The sequence below is a fragment of the Numenius arquata genome, chromosome 6 (genome assembly GCF_964106895.1).
Source record: "Numenius arquata chromosome 6, bNumArq3.hap1.1, whole genome shotgun sequence".
NCBI lineage: Eukaryota > Metazoa > Chordata > Aves > Charadriiformes > Scolopacidae > Numenius > Numenius arquata.
The window spans coordinates 46182149-46197486 of record NC_133581.1 but is presented as its reverse complement, the minus strand read 5'-3'; the positions used below and the strand labels follow the sequence as shown (position 1 = coordinate 46197486).

Here is a 15338-nt window from a genome sequence, read left to right as displayed (position 1 = left end):
TCCAAGTAATCATGTGATAAACTCTGTCCCCCTGAGCTGTTTGTTGTTGGTTCTCTGGGATCAGATTTATCCTGTGTCAGAGAATGTTAGTGGAAAAACACATTCACACCCACATGTTCTCGTTCAAGACAATGTCATCTACCTGTGGGCAAAACATCACCTTTTCAATTAGCATTCTAATTTCCTCTGCACTTTAGAAATATCTTAGATGCTCATTAGCTGAAAATAAACCCAGCTGCCTGCAAAGAGCACGAGGCAGTGCTTGGGCTGCTGGAGCTGTGAGCTGCCTGGTCCCTGGGGTGATGTGTGTTTAATATATTTGTCTGGCTTTTGTAAGAGACGGAGAGCAGGTTGCCTTGAAATTGTTTTATAAGAGGTTGCCAGCTTACTGTTTCCAAAAAGCTACAATTTCAAGTGGCTCACAAAGAGGACTGGTACAGGAAGGCTTACAGGTATTTACTATTAATAAGCTCCCTTGGGTTTTAACAAAGATGGTAAAATTTCTGGAACAGCAGTTGCTGTTCCTGTATGTACACCTATATAAATAGATTGAGATGAATTTTACATATGCATTTTATGTGTGTAGATACTGTTTTCTAATGGAATGCGAATAGAAGTGAGAAGCAAACTCCATTTCTGGTTCTGTTTTTAATTTCCACGTCCTTGTCCTTGGTTATGTAGTATCTGTATTAAAGGCTACCCTGTCCATCAACTCAATCAGTAATGGACATCTTCTTAACAGTCATTTTTGGAGCCTAGTTTCATAATGTTTTCAAGAGACCTTGAGATCCTCTGGCCAATGGTGCTACAATAACACAAGGTACTCTTTGAATAAGCCTGCTTCCTTTAACTCTGCCTGCTTCCCAGCATCTCATCTGGCTTTTATCTCTGTTTCTCCATTGTTTTTACAGGGAGTGCCACTTAACTCCCAGTGTAGGGCCAGACACTAAATCCTAGTGGCTTACAAGTTTAATGGAGGAGCGATTGATTGGTTCCAGGGTGGATGATGGGTACCAGAAAAGCTGAAGATACAAGGCTGTGGAAAGGAGACAATAAACCTTTAATGTTTGAAGGGAAAGAGTGGCTATAGCAGAAAAATACTGGAAAAGCTGCAGAAGACAGTGTCACTGGCAAATGGGAAGTTAGCTGAGTTAAAAGCTAAAAATCTGGTTCTTAAGTCTGTTGGGATACATTTAATGGGTTGCAGGTACATCCTGTTGCAGTTGAAGGCTGTGCCTGGGCTGGGCTGGAGAGCCCTTGAGGCAAAGTTCAGCATAGAAATCCCCAAAACACTAGAGAAACATTTGAATACATGTGTGGTGTTGATCTACAGCTCTTGTATTTAAATAAATAAATAAGATTGCTGAATGTCTGGGAAATTTCTCCAATTCATTTGTGGAGAAAAATCTAGAGAACCACTGTCCCAACTGACGAGTGTGTGTGTGTTGGAATCCCTTGGTAGATTGCGAGGCTAAGTCCTGCTGCCTTGCTCTCTGGGATCCTTAGCTCTCTCACATTGTCTGCCTTTTGTCTGCTCTCTCTAGGACCTGGAAGAATGCCCAGCTGGGAGAAGCCATGATCGAGAGCCTGGAAGCCCAAGGACTGCAGCTGGCCAAGGAGAAACAGGAGTATTTAGGTAGGAAATTCTTACTTGCAAAAGCCATAAACCCCAAAATAGCCATTTTGCTTTTCTGGAGTAGTCAGTGTGGTCAAGCCAAGCAGCTACAGGTTTTTACTCTTGACTTTTACTGGATAAACCTTTTTGAGTAGTCAGCAGCTGAAATTCAAGTTTTGAAGGGAGTCAAAACATGAAAATATTAAGGTAGAATCTGGACGCCTGTGTGGAGTGTAGAAGGAGGAGCATGCCTTGGCCAGCATGCTGCAGTCCTGCAGCTCTGGATGGCCGGACTGTGCAAATATTTGCTGCCCCTGAGAAGTTTGGATGTGCTGATTTCAGCCGCCCATCAGGCAAACAGCCAATACCTTTATCTCCCTGAATCACAACAGGACTGGTATTTCCGAGGCTGATGACAGCCCTTCATGCATGGGTTTTCCTCTCCTAGCTGCTTTTTGGGCTTAATCTACTTGGTCTTTGTATGCATTTGCCTACACTGTTCATACTGACAGTGGGAGCATTTAATGGGCTTGTTTGAGGTGTCTAACAGCAGTGGCTAATTTGTCATTGCTCTCTCCAAGGGCAGAGTTTTGACAAAACATTATTTTGCAACCACCAGAGCAGTCTAAAGAGGCTAAGAGGCTTAAGAGGGCCACAGTATGATAAAAGACAAGGTGATGGAGGAATAGAGGAATATGCCTTATGTGGCAAACAAGAGATACTTGGTATATAAAATATATATTTGACTGGGTTCTTTGGTCCATGACAAGAACATTCAGAGCTGGTCAATTGTCACAGTTGGTTACTTTCTTTTCACAGCAATTGTCTATTTCTTCCTATATAACTGCTTCTGCCTCATTAGCCTTACTTTCAATGACCTGTGTCCATCCTGTAGTTAAGCTTTGAGGTCAGACACTGCTCCTGGCAGCAGGCCAAGGCTCTCTGGAGGAAGCAAACACTGTTCTGGGAAATTCCCTGAATCCCCCCCGAGTTACCTTCCACCTGCCCCCCACCCAGCTGGGATCCAGGCTTCTCTCTCAGGCTGAGACTTTGCGGAAGTCCATTAAACCATGGGCTTGGCTCCCCAGGAGGGGCAGAAGAGAGAGGGTGGGAGAACCTCTCACAGTGCATCTCTGCTGGGCCCCAGCAAGGAGGAGGAGGGTGAGAGAGGGAAGGAAGGGCAGCAGTGGTGATCAGCAGAGCTTCAGTAACATAACACTATTACTATGGCTCCAAGAGCCCTGCGGTGGGCAGGGGGTAGAGGTCTGCGTTCCTCCCAGCAATAGTAAACCCTTCAGGTCTCCAGTACAAAGGAAACCAGTAGCATACTCCTCACCGGTACGCAGAAGACTTAATCATAAGGTGCTGCAGTGAATTTGACCATGCTCACACGGCAGCTGAGTGGCAGAGATGCCAGCATGCTTGACTGTGAGGAATGTGTTTCTGTCTAGTTTCCTGTAAGTGTGACTAAGCTGCCTAAGGCTCTTTAAGATTAGAGTGTAGCACAACACAGGTATATCAGGTCACAGTGTAAGCATCAGAGCAGAATCTCTGGTGGGCATGTGTCCTTCTCAGTAGACAAGATCAAACTGATGTGAGATTCCACCTGGAGTACTGTGTCCAGCTCTGGAGCCCTCAGCATGGGAAGGACATGGACTTGTTGGAGCGGGTCCAGAGGAGGACCACAAAAATGATCAGGACAGGCTGAGAGAGTTGGGGTTGTTCAGCTTGGAGGAGAGGAGGCACCAGGGAGACCTTATAGCGGCCTTCTAGTACTTAAAGGGGGCCTACAGGAAAGATGGGGACGAACTACTTAGCATGACCTGATGCGATAGGACAAGGGGTAATGGCTTTAAACTGCAAGAGGGCAGATTTAGACTAGATATAAGGAAGAACTTTTTTTGCAACGAGGGTGGTGAGACACCAGAATGGGTTGCCCAGAGAAGTGGTAGATGCCCTGTCACAGGAAATATTCAAGGTCAGGTTGGATGGGGCTCTGAGCAACCTGATCTAGTTGAAGATGTCCTTGTTCATTGCAGGGGGAGGTTGGACTAGATGACACTTAAAGGTTCCTTCCAACCCAAACTGTTTAAGGCCAGGCTGGATGGGGCTTTGAGCAACCTGCTCTAGTGGGAGATGTCCCTGCCCATGGCAGGGGGGTTGGAACTAGATGATCTTTAAGGTCCCTTCCAACTCTAACGATTCTATGATTCTAGGAAATATTCCTCACAGCTAAAAGTTCTGTGGCTAAATTAGGGGATTGATTTCTGGGCTTGGCTGGAGCATCCAAAAGTGACAACAGGGAGCTGGCAGTGATGCCCGGGGGCTGAAGGAGAGGGATGGGACACTGAGCTGCAGGAGGAGAACTGGCTGCTGCTACACAGTGCACCCACTTAACCTTTCTGTGCCTTTGCTTCCTTATGTGTGAAGCAGAGATAAGGATATTTTCCTAACTCAGCTAGAGGACGGTGAAGGTTAGATTGTTAATGCTCTTTAAGAACATTGAGAGGAACCCGTGGAAGCAGTACACGGCAATATGGTTGTTTAGTTTATTAAGTTGTTTGGCAGGAGGGAAATTACAGAATATCCTATTAGTGTCATCTCAGCGTTTGGAGTCTCCCAGACAGATGTGTTCAGAGCAATAGGGAACACTGTGTTTTCAAGCTCCAGTCAATGTTTCATACTCACAAATACCCCCAGGATATAAATTGCTTTTCTCTGCATTTGGCCTTTGTGTGTGCTTGCAGATAAGCTAATGGAAGAAACAGAAGAGCTGTGTCTGCAGAGGGAGCAAAAAGAGGTGAGTGTTCAACACAAGCCAATTTCCTTCAGCTTCCATGTGGCATGGGAGATTGGGAGTTGTTGGTTTGAGAACACAACAGGTTTCAGGGAGGGAGGCTGTGCAGCCAAAAGGGTCCCCAGCCAACCTCTGGGCCCTGGGGATGAAGAGAGGAATAAGAGTTTTGCCATGGGATAGGTCCTGGAGGTGTATCCCTGCTCCCCTTCCCAGGCACTCTCCATGCAGTGTACTTGTGATTGTGTCTCCAGGAGGGCCAGGGAGGAATGTCAGATTAAATTCATATTCACTGGGTTGAATTAAATACTTCTTATTGGGTAGATTCAAGAGGATTCTGGCAATCAACTTGTCTGTCTCCACAGTTTGAAAGCAAACAAACAGACCTGACATTGTTCTAGTGTAGAGATACTGCAGTGAGAAACAAGGAGCAGCAAAAAGCAATGTGGTTTGTTCTTTGGACACCCCAGAGATAGTGCAATGTTTATTACTCTCCCTAGGGGAAGCCCAAGAGAGCACTCCCTTAGGTGTGACTATTGTACATTAATTTGTCAAGTTTATTATTGTTTTCCAAACTATTCCTAGCCCGTATTTGCTTAATATAAAAGTACCTCATTCTCATATTTAAACCAAATCTATACCAGTTTTTATAGCACCATCATAAAGTTATTGCAACATAACTTTGCAAATGGGTTGTCCTAATACATGGTAGGAAATCCTGCATGGATGCAGACTCACCACATCACAATCCTGCCAACTGCCACATGCTCTCTTCTCCAGTTAATCCAAAATGACCGTTGCCCATCTTTAGCAAAAGACGGCAATGCTGACCCAGGCTTCTCAGGCCTGTGTTTTTCCTGTGTACGTTTCTGAAGAGGTGAGGTCTGAAGAGGTGGCTTGGATGCTCCTTCAGGCTAAGCTACCTCTGCTTTTGGAGGGAGACATACCTTTCTGGTGAGGTAGCCTGCTGAACAGCCCACAGCCATAGGGAGGGAAATGGCCTTGCCCAAAGACCCTGGAAGAAATCTCTGCTCTGGCAAAGCAGTGCATGGTATTTCCGTCGCCCACAAAGAGCAGATGGGGCCAGGTTAGTTTGGAGGAGTTTGTTACTGATGAAGGAATGAATACATAGCTCTGAGCTGTGGTGGTCTGACCTGCTGCGAGCCTTGTGGTATTTAGTGCTCTTTAAGCATGGTTTTATTAGCACAAAGAGAGTGATAGGCTGCCGAAAGCTGTAACTATGCAGTTGGTGTTTTCCTGTCCCAGTGGGGATGGGAAGCAAGGCTGAGCTAGTAGAAATACCACACTTGAGGTGCAGCAGTGCTGGGGCTGTTGCATTCCTGTCCAGGCTTCTGTAGCTGCACATGTGGGTGTCTGGAAATGGTACATGCATATTGAGTCCAGCTTTCCCAGGGAGCTTTGGACCTTCTGTACAGGTGTGGCAGACCTGATCTGTGGATGGAGCATGTCTGGGATTTCCAGGTGTCTGAGAACCTGGCTGGGACTTCCGGATGACTGGAAAACCTCAGCCAACCTTCAGTTCCTTCTAATTGCCCTTGGACAAAAGCGTGGTGGAGTCAGACACCCTGTGGCTCTACAGTAGCTCACGTTAAAAGTCCCAGGCATTGGTAACAGGGAAGCCTTTCCTAACTATAAGTGTGTCATCAGAGTGTATTCCTGTCTTCTCTTTTGGTCCAGGAACTTGAGCGTCTGAACCAGGTCCTGGAAGCGGAGAAGCACCGGTTTGAAGAGGTGGTGCGGGAGCTGCGGCTGGAGCAGGAACAGATCAGACGGTGAGGCAACAAACTGCTCAGGGCAGGAAAGGACACAAACTCCCACACTGGGGAGAAGTGCTGCTGTGGTGGCAAATCAAAACAGTTCCTAAAATCCACTTATTTTGTGCAGGTAGGAAGGAGATATATGCTATATTGACCAAAACAGGAATGTTCGAGATCTGTTTATCTGCATTTGCTATTGCTTGTGTTACAAATAGAATACAACTATATTTCATTTCATGTCCAGGGCTCCAGCAACTTCATTTTCAAAAGGCTGGGACTTGAACAAACCCCAGGTTAGTCGGGGTAGCATGGCAATGGACAGGTTCTAGAGGATTTCAGAAAGGTCGTTAGTTTGATTGACTGACCAACCACGTGGGCTCCAGACATCTGAATCTGGTTTTCCACCATTAGCTGAATGACACTGGTTGGATGATGAAGTTGCCTCACCGAGAATAATTTTGACATTTTAAGAATTACAATATGCAAATTAAGAACAGCAAATGTATTTAGGAAGGGGAGGATCCAAGTGCTTTGCCCGGAGTGTTGAAAGGGCAGGTTTTGCCATTGCCTTCTCTTTTTTTTTTTTTTTTTTTCTTTTTCTCTCTCTAAATAACACCCGAGAAACACCAGTGTGATTTTGGAAGCCATTTTTGTTATCATAGACCTATATCTGCTTCAACATGACTGTCCTGTCTGAGCTCTTCCAGTTGCAGTTCCCTTGCTAGAGAAGCACGCACACATCTGGTTTTGTTTTGACGATCAGGAGGCACAGTAAAGTCTCTGGACGCCCGTAGTGTGTTCAAGGCGGGATGCTTCCTGGCAAGCTCTGGACTCTCCAGGGCTGCCTGTACCAACCACCAGTGACAGGTCCTGCAGAGTCTGAGTGTGGTCTGTGGGGCTAGCGTTCCCCTGCACTAGCTGTCACCCTTTTTGCTTCTTTAGGGAGCTAGAGCTCACAGCCCGCTCCCTCAAAGGAGTGGAGGAAGAAAAGAAAGAGTTGCGAAGCCTGACACAGTCCTTACAGAAAACCCTAGAGGTGAGTGACCAGTTCTCCCCTCTGAGTGACAGCATTTTGGGAATGATCCCTGAGAACTGACCAGGGCTGAAAGCAATGCTGTCCTGTGGAATTAATCTAACATCTGCCAGTGCTGGAGTTAAGCCCCGTGCGGATGGAAAGATTCGTTCAGTAGCTGATATGAAGGCCAAAATCCCCTTCAGAAAAGGACTGGAAGTGACACGGAGCCCACCAGAACCAAACTTTTTTCAGAAGTGCCAGGTGATGTGATGTAGGATGACAACTGTAAGCTGCAGCCTGGGAAGCTCAGGTTGAACGCTAGGGAGAGATTTTTCACCAGACAGGTAGGGCTGACCTAGCAGACACTGGGAGAGCCTGAGTAATCTCCATCCTGGAAGGTTTTAATGGCTCGACTGTAAAAAGCCACAGCTGACCATATCTTGCTGTGTTGACAGACCTGCTCGGAACAGGAGGTTGGACTGGAGCCTGCCAGAGGTCTGTTCCAGCCAACGTGGCTATAATTCTGTGGTAGCTTTCTGACTATTATTTTTTTTTTTAAAACTGCAACTCCCTAAGCATTGGCAGAAAGTGGAAAAGCAGAGAGGCATTCCTTGCTCACAGAAGGGAGCATGGTTCCCAGGGAATCATGTACCACATGAAAATTCAGAAAACAGAGTATTGATATATTAAAGCCTTTCTTTACTTGCTATCACTCTGGTGGATTGGTGGAAAGTGGCTTTTCTAAATGCGTATAATTTGTGAAGTTTCCACACAGCTGGCCTGCTGAAATCTCAATATCATCCTTAATGTTCGTGCCAGATCCTGCAAGTTTGTCAAAAATCTGTTGCTGTTGTTCCTTTGAACTCTTCCTTGCCCACAGTTATGGGTATGAAAACAGAACTGGAAAGTGAGGGAAGGAGCATTCATGCTCTAGGTGCACTACGGACTGAACATTTCACAGGAAAACAGCATGACAGGTCCTATCACCCCATAGTTAGAAGTGCCACAGAGGGGATGCCTCTAGTTCACACTGAGGAGCAAGATGAGCAGAGACCTGAAGGGAAGAGGAGGGAAGGTGGGGAAGCTGCCCACATTGGGGATGGATGCACTAGGGAAGCACAAGGCTCCAGTCCCTGAGCTGGGTCCTCACTAGCATGTCGTGTCAAAGCAGCCTCCAGGTTCTCATTCCCTTGCATAGTGAAGGCTATGGTGGAGCCTTGCTCCTCAAGAGGCAGATTTTGTTTCTCCTGTTTTTAACCTGAATGAGGAATGCGGATGTAAGAGTGGAGGGACTCAAGAGGGAGAAGCCAAGCAGGAATGGGAGCAGAAATGTTAGATTTGGCTGATACTCACAATCTCTGTCCTCCTTCAAGGAGCTCTCCCTGGAAAAGCAGCAAATGCTGGAGATGCTGGAAGAAAATGAGAGCCAGCTGCTGCCTCCAATGAGCCCCAGCAAGGAGCAGAGCCCCATCTGGGGACTGCACTGCAGCCTGCGACAGATTGAAGAGAAGATGCAGCAACTTCTGGAGGAGAAACTCCTGGCAGAGAAGAGGTGATGCAGGGCCAGGGGCTGTCCTGGTTTGGTCATTGATGCCAGAGATGGGGATATGGGACAAGATGCCATCCAGTGTCAAGAAGGTGGTAGGAAAAGAGGTAGTTTTCCCCCTTGCAGGTGGGAGGCAATCCGAACGGGTTTGGCTAAACATTTCCAGGTTTAAAATTAAGATCACTTCAAAACTGTTCCTCTGTTTATCCTGAGACCTGTAGAGAGGCAAGATCCTTTATAATTTCCATTCTTGGGTGTGGTAAAGGGAAGAGGACACTTCTTCCCTGCTCAGGCTTAGCAGTGCCAAATGATGTGGCTGTCTGCTGACTTGATTTTTGGTTTCCAACACAAGACAAGTCTGGAAGCTTGTCTGGTTCTCATGGCAGGAGTTCAGGTTATAAACACTTCAGAGAAGATGGGCAGAGTGAGGCAAGGCAGCTGAACTCCTTGCTGCCACTTGGACCTGCTCATTTCATGTCAGGGCTAAGGCATGTGAACCATGGTGTTTGTGGACTTGTGCATACGAAGTATTTAGTGCTCCTGTACCTCTTCTGGGGGCTGAGAATGTCCCATTAAAGAACTGTCCACCTGGCTTTCTCCAGCAATGCCTGTGTTATTGAAGTGCAGCACAGACAGTGCTCCTGTTAGTGCCTCTTTGCTCAGGGCAGCCAGGTAATTAAGCACGTCCCACCATAACACTGAGCCCTTTCCTTCCTGTGAGTTGTGCTGGGGTGGGAATGGTTGTCTTCCTTTGCTGTGCCCTGCACCAGGATGAAGGAGAATGAGGAGCGGTCCCGAGCGCTGGAGGAGGAGCGGGAGTTTTACTCTTCCCAGTCGCAAGCGCTGCAGAACTCGCTCTCGGAGCTGACTGCGGAGAAACAGCAGACGGAGAGAGACCTCAAGGTATCCCCTGTGCATGTCACATTGCTGTCCCTGGCCCCAGAGTTCTCTCATTTTCCCTTGCAGTTCATCCCCTATCAAGTGGTGGACTAGGTTTTATTTTGTTTCATTTTGTTGTTGGAAGTCTTCATTCACGTCATGGTAAATTGTGAAGTTGCCATGTTGTATCTGTGTAACACTACTATTTATTTTCTCATTCTGAGGCCTGATTAACCCATTCAGTAAAAGTCTTCATTTGCTTTGTGAAAGCTCCATCTAAAGATGGAGGGAGGGGGGAAAAAAAAGGTAAAAGAATAAAGATTTCAAAGAAACACTAATATGGACATTGCAGAACTGAGCAGAAATCTTCCCTCCTGACTTGTGCTCAGAGAATCAATTTTAAGATTTCTAAATCTTCGGGAACCTCTGCAGGAGCCTGGGTTCAAAAGCAGAGGAATGCAGGTGAGGTACCAGCCCTCCTTCATTATCCCAGGAATGGAAGATACCTTAATCTACATAAAGGCAATTGGAAAAACTATGCTATTTTATTTTAATCTAAGACATGTTAAAGTTAAGCTTATTATTAGCTGTTTGACACTCAACCACCTCCTACAAATACTTTGACAAAAAAAACCCCTAATTCTTCTTTTTCCTGCACTTCCAAGATTTTCTTACCCTGTAACCTTCCACTTGGCCAAACTAAAGCTAAATTGACCTAAGCTGTATTAGGTATTCTCATTTGCTACACTACTACTGATAACATTCTTTATTTCTAAGTTTTCTTGTGTTTAATTTCTGAAACTAAGTACTGTACACCTGTTTGTGGGAATTGACTGTCTTTATCTCAAGTCCTTCTCAGCTGAAAAGATGTCCTCCTGTTCCTGCTCACTGCAAGTACTCACATAAGCACAAATTCACGTGTTGAAGCACCATCTCTCATTCTACATGGTTCATTTTCACAGCTTCCCTCTCATTGCACGAAAGTCAGAGTAAAGGAGAATTACTAAAGTAATCTGGACTTCAGATTCTGTCTGAAGACACGAGGAACAACTTTTGTGTTGTCTTACAATATTTCTACTGGTTTTCCTTACTGTTGCCTTTTCTTTTTCATCTGCTTGGCAAGTCCTTCACAGCGCTTGTGAGTTAGCAGGATGGTTATTGAGAGACAAGCTGTTTTTCAGCAATGCTTATTCTCTTCCTCAGGCTGAGGTGAAGGTGCGCATGGATCTGGAGAAGAGACTGAGGGAAGCTGAGGCAGCATTGCAGAGCTTGGAGCAAGGCTTAAATTCTCTGGATTGCAACAAGGAGAAAGAGGAGAAGATGAAAGCAGATGTCAGCCACCTGAGAAGTAAGTCAGTCATCCATCCTCTCTACTGATGGAGAGCAAGCTCTGAGAGAGGAAATATTTCTACCTATATTCCCAGACACAAAAGGAAGATCCCAAATTAGCACATCTGCACATAACGTACTCTCTGAACTCCTTTTATCTCAACCACACCTTACTTTTCAGGAGCCAGGATGTGCTATGCAGGCACTTGGTGTTTTGCCCTCAAATGCTCCTCAAATGCCCTCCTGCTTCAGCAGGGGAGTTGGACTAGATGATCTTTATGGTCCCTTCCAACTCTAAAAATTCAGTGAAATTCAGTGAAATAAATTCAGTGAAATGAGGGCAAAATTATCCCACCCTTTCCTGTTGGGTGAAAGACAAACCTAGGGGCAGAGATGAGCAAATGTTTTCCAAAATGTCAAAGAGGGAAGCTGTGGCAGAGCTGTAAAGACTGACTAGGCCTAAATTATAAAGAGTTCTATGATTCCCCTCAAGATAATATTTTCTCAGCCTTGGTTACGAGAACGTGAGCAGTTTATGGAATATTGTGGTTGCTGTAGCAACATGCTGGTAGGTGACCAGCAGGTGAAGTTTGGATCCTTACTCGGAGCTGAATCACTGCATCAGCCCAGCATTGCTGTGCTGACGTGACTACGGTCCACAGATCAGGTTTAAAATTCAGATTCCTCACAGTTTATCCCTGTTTCTTTGCCTTTTCTTTTTTTAAGCTGGAGCATTACCCTAGCATCTGGCTTGAGTCAGGTCTGGGAACCTCCCCTTCCTTTTTTACAGACCTTTGGTGTCCACAGAGTTACTGCTCTCACATATTCTCAGTCCTTTCTTCTGGCTGCTGCTGCACAGTATTTTTTTCTCCTTCTTAAATGTGGTATCCCAGAGGTGCTACCACTGTTGCTGTTGGGCTCGGGCTTGGCCAGCAGTGGGTCTGTTTTGGAGCTGGCTGGCATTGGCTCTGTTGGACATGGGGGAAGCTTCTAGCAGCTTCTCACAGAAGCCACCCCTGTAACTTCTAATTGTTATGCAATTAAGAAATCCCTGGCCCTGTATGGCCTGGGTGTGTGTGCCAACGCCAGTGTTGCCAACACCCCCCTTTCTGCAGTTAGACTGGTTTTAGAAGTCCTTCCAAAAAAAGTATGACAAGCAAGGCTTCAGACCCCACTGTTGCAAGAGAGTTGGGAAGTTTTATCATAATATCAGAGGCTTTTGGCAGTTGAATCATGAGCAGTTGTGGGAATGATTGATGGGGAATGGATGGTTGCAGTTCTTTCCGTAATTTGAGTATGCGTTTGTTGGGGACTGGAGGTTTTTGTCACTTTGAATTTGTTCATTCTCATGATATTCTGGAGCTTCATGGATTGTTGCTCGAGAAGATCAAGGGAGGTGTTGAACGTCATTACCTAGTTCAGCCCATTAGCGAGTGCAATGCTTTGTGACTGGTTCACTGCTTGAAGTGCCTCTCCCATCACTGCTCACAGTGGTGTCTTCTCTTCAGAGTTCTTTGAAGAGTGCATCCGCAATGCTGAGCTGGAGGCCAAGATGCCAGTGATCATGAAGAACTCTGTGTACCTCCACAAGGCTGCCACCCGTCGCATAAAGAGCTGCCGCTTCCACCGCCGGAGAGCCAGTGCTTCGTGGAATGATTGTAGGTATCAGGCAGCTTCTTACTCTGTATCCTGCAGGAATAGATACGTGCCGATGGGGCTGACAGAGCAGTAAGGTCTGCAAATATGCTTCATATTTTATATTCCCTAGTAGCAGAATGAAGCTACAGAGAAACTTGGAGCTTCCCTACTCAGAGAGCAGGCACTGAGTCTGCGTGCTGGTTGCCTGTCTCTTTATGTATGTTGAAAGGTAACTGCTTTGATGGTCCTGGGCCCCTAAAAAAACATATGCTCAAAGCTGACTTCATCTGGATGTTTAATCATAGACTGAGTTAGGTTGGAAGGGACACCTAGACAATGTCCAATCCAGTGCTCAGAGTGGCTACCTGCAAGGTTAGATCAGGTTCTATGTAGAACCCTAAATCAGAGGCAGCTGTAAAAAAGAAAATTGTGTTTGTATGCTGTCAGCATTTTCCTCCTCCGAAAACAGTACGGTGAAGCTGTTAGTGCAATGGTTAGCTCATCACTTGCCAGGCTCTCAGTCGTGTTGATGGCATGGCTCGTGTGCTCTAGTGAAGCTTTGTCTTCAGTCTGTGTCCCTGATGGAGAGTGCTGACCTTCCTGTGCTGTTTCTTGTTTCAGTGAAGCAGTCCCAGTCTTTCATCTACTCACACGCAGAAGCTGAAAACATTGAGGAGCTGAAAGAAGCGGCCAAAAGACTGAGCCGGGACCAGCACTTCAGAGAGACTCTCTATCAAATCATGAGGTCACAAAAGGATTCTGCTTCAGGGGATGAAAAGTGACTCTTGTTGGGAGGGGGCTGCTGATCTCCACTTGTCATTCAGCTCCACGAAAGTGATGCCATCGGGCACTAGGGTCAGAAGGGGACATTTGCCCTTTGGTGTGGGGAAAGTGGGGGGAAAAGTTGTGTGTAGGCAATTCCCTCAGTTAGTGGCTTTGCTTTAGTTTGAATGCTCCCTGTAGCCTGGCAGACCTTCTCTGCTGATCACTCCAGATCTGTTTGCTTCAGCTGCTGATGTTAAGCCATGTTTTGCCAAGATACCACGGTTGGTGTTAAAGTGAACCACAGACTGTAGCTTAGGAAGTGCCTCTTCTTTCCTTTCCTGTCTACTCTGTCTGCCAAACACAAGTGCTTCTGCAAAAGTCCTTTTATCAGCCTGTGCTCCAGCTGGTGTAACCTCCCCAGCTGGACACAGCTTACCCTCTGCTGCCTCATCCTGTCTAGGAAACGGCTCGCTGCACACCCCCAGCCATCAGCACTTTGGTGGGGCACATTTCCTTGCACACTTCCTGAAGACCACAGCAGTCCCAGCCTCCCAAGCGCAGTCAATAATATCAAACACAGGGCATTCTCTTGAAGCTACATCATTTCAAGCAAACAGTAGGAATACAAGGTGAAGACAACCTGAGGATGCTGTGGATTTGGCTCCAAGGAGGATCATGTGCAGAGAAGAGCTTATAGGTAACTCAGTGGCATCGATGCGAGCTGGAGGGCGGGTTGTGTTGTGCTGACTGTGGGCAGAACATCCTGGGGCACCATTTGCATTTTTGTGTGTGGTTTTTTTTTTTTTTTTTTTCCATTGGGACATCTGGCCATGCCACTGCCAGAAGGAGGAGCAGAGCTATGTGCTGCAGAAGGTGTTATCTGTAGGCAGATTCAGTGTGGAGGAGCCTTTGACTCAGCTCTGATGGCTTCCTTATCACCTCTGTAAAATAAGCTGGAGGACAGGTGGGTGAGCGTCCAGCAACAAAACCCACTGCCACTTGGAGAATTAAACATTGCCAGCAGCAAGCTGTCAGGGCTGTGGAAGTGGGGAAAGTCATCTCTGAACATGCTGCAGTAAATAGCCTATGCCTAAGGCTCTGTACTGCTCTCTACCAGCCCTCTTAATTGCAATCCAGGTTATCTCAGTCCAACTGGGACCTCTGGCAAGTCAAGGCTGGATTGGGAGAGGCGCTGTGGACAGCCTGTTCAGAGGTGAGCTTCTGGCTGGCCTCCATCCCCTCCCGAGTGCTCACCACGTGGTTATTGCAGAGGAGGATTTGCCCTACATGTGTTCAACTTGTATGTTACAGGAGAGGAATCGCTTTGGTGTGGAAACCTTGCAGCCTCTCCCACCTTCTTTAAGCAAGCAGCTGGGTAATAATTACCCATGCCATAGTAACAGCACTGCAGGGTGCTCACAGAGCACACGACAAGCACACTCAAGCTGTTATCCTTGTGGTATAAATTAGGAAACAATGGTATAAGTGATACAAAGGTGAATGAAGTTAGCAGCAGAGGTACAGTTAGGGCTCAGGGGCTCTGAAGTGCAGATTCGCTGGGCCTTTCAGGGCTGTACCCCTGGGTATGACGTATGTCCAGTGGCTCTGGGGTCACTGTTTACCCATCACATGCAGACTGTGATGCTCTCCAGTCCCAGGCTTTGACTTCTAGCCACCTCAGTCTTTCCTTACCAATTCAGTGCTGTTTCTAGGGAGAAATCAGGGTTGAGGCAGAGAAGGGAGCCCTGGCTTGCCAGCCAGAGGAGAGGCGTTGATGCTGGGTGGAGGAAGGTACTGGGAGGGTGTGATGCTCCTGGAGGGAGTCACTCTGGTGTGACCAGAGGAAAAGCATTGAAGGCACAGCCTGTACTTTCCACTTCAGGCAGTTACTGACCAGCATCCTGCCAGGCAATGGGAGGTCCAGCACTGAAGGCTGACATTTTTGTGATGACAGTTGATGTGAGAGGAAAAAAGAATTT

The 15338-nt window shown here is 46.7% G+C and overlaps 1 protein-coding gene across 1 annotated transcript in view; it reads left to right on the top strand.

Moving 5' to 3' along the window:
- The window catches only part of PLEKHD1 (pleckstrin homology and coiled-coil domain containing D1), a 28586-nt gene extending 15210 nt beyond the window's left edge, over positions 1-13376 (top strand). The window contains exons 5-13 of the mRNA XM_074149709.1: positions 1545-1636; positions 4363-4415; positions 6108-6202; positions 7130-7223; positions 8576-8754; positions 9519-9651; positions 10831-10975; positions 12465-12614; positions 13216-13376. Coding sequence (XP_074005810.1) covers positions 1545-1636; positions 4363-4415; positions 6108-6202; positions 7130-7223; positions 8576-8754; positions 9519-9651; positions 10831-10975; positions 12465-12614; positions 13216-13376 — 1102 coding nt within the window. The remainder of the gene's footprint in view (positions 1-1544; positions 1637-4362; positions 4416-6107; positions 6203-7129; positions 7224-8575; positions 8755-9518; positions 9652-10830; positions 10976-12464; positions 12615-13215) is intronic.
- The last annotated feature ends 1962 nt before the right edge of the window (positions 13377-15338 follow it).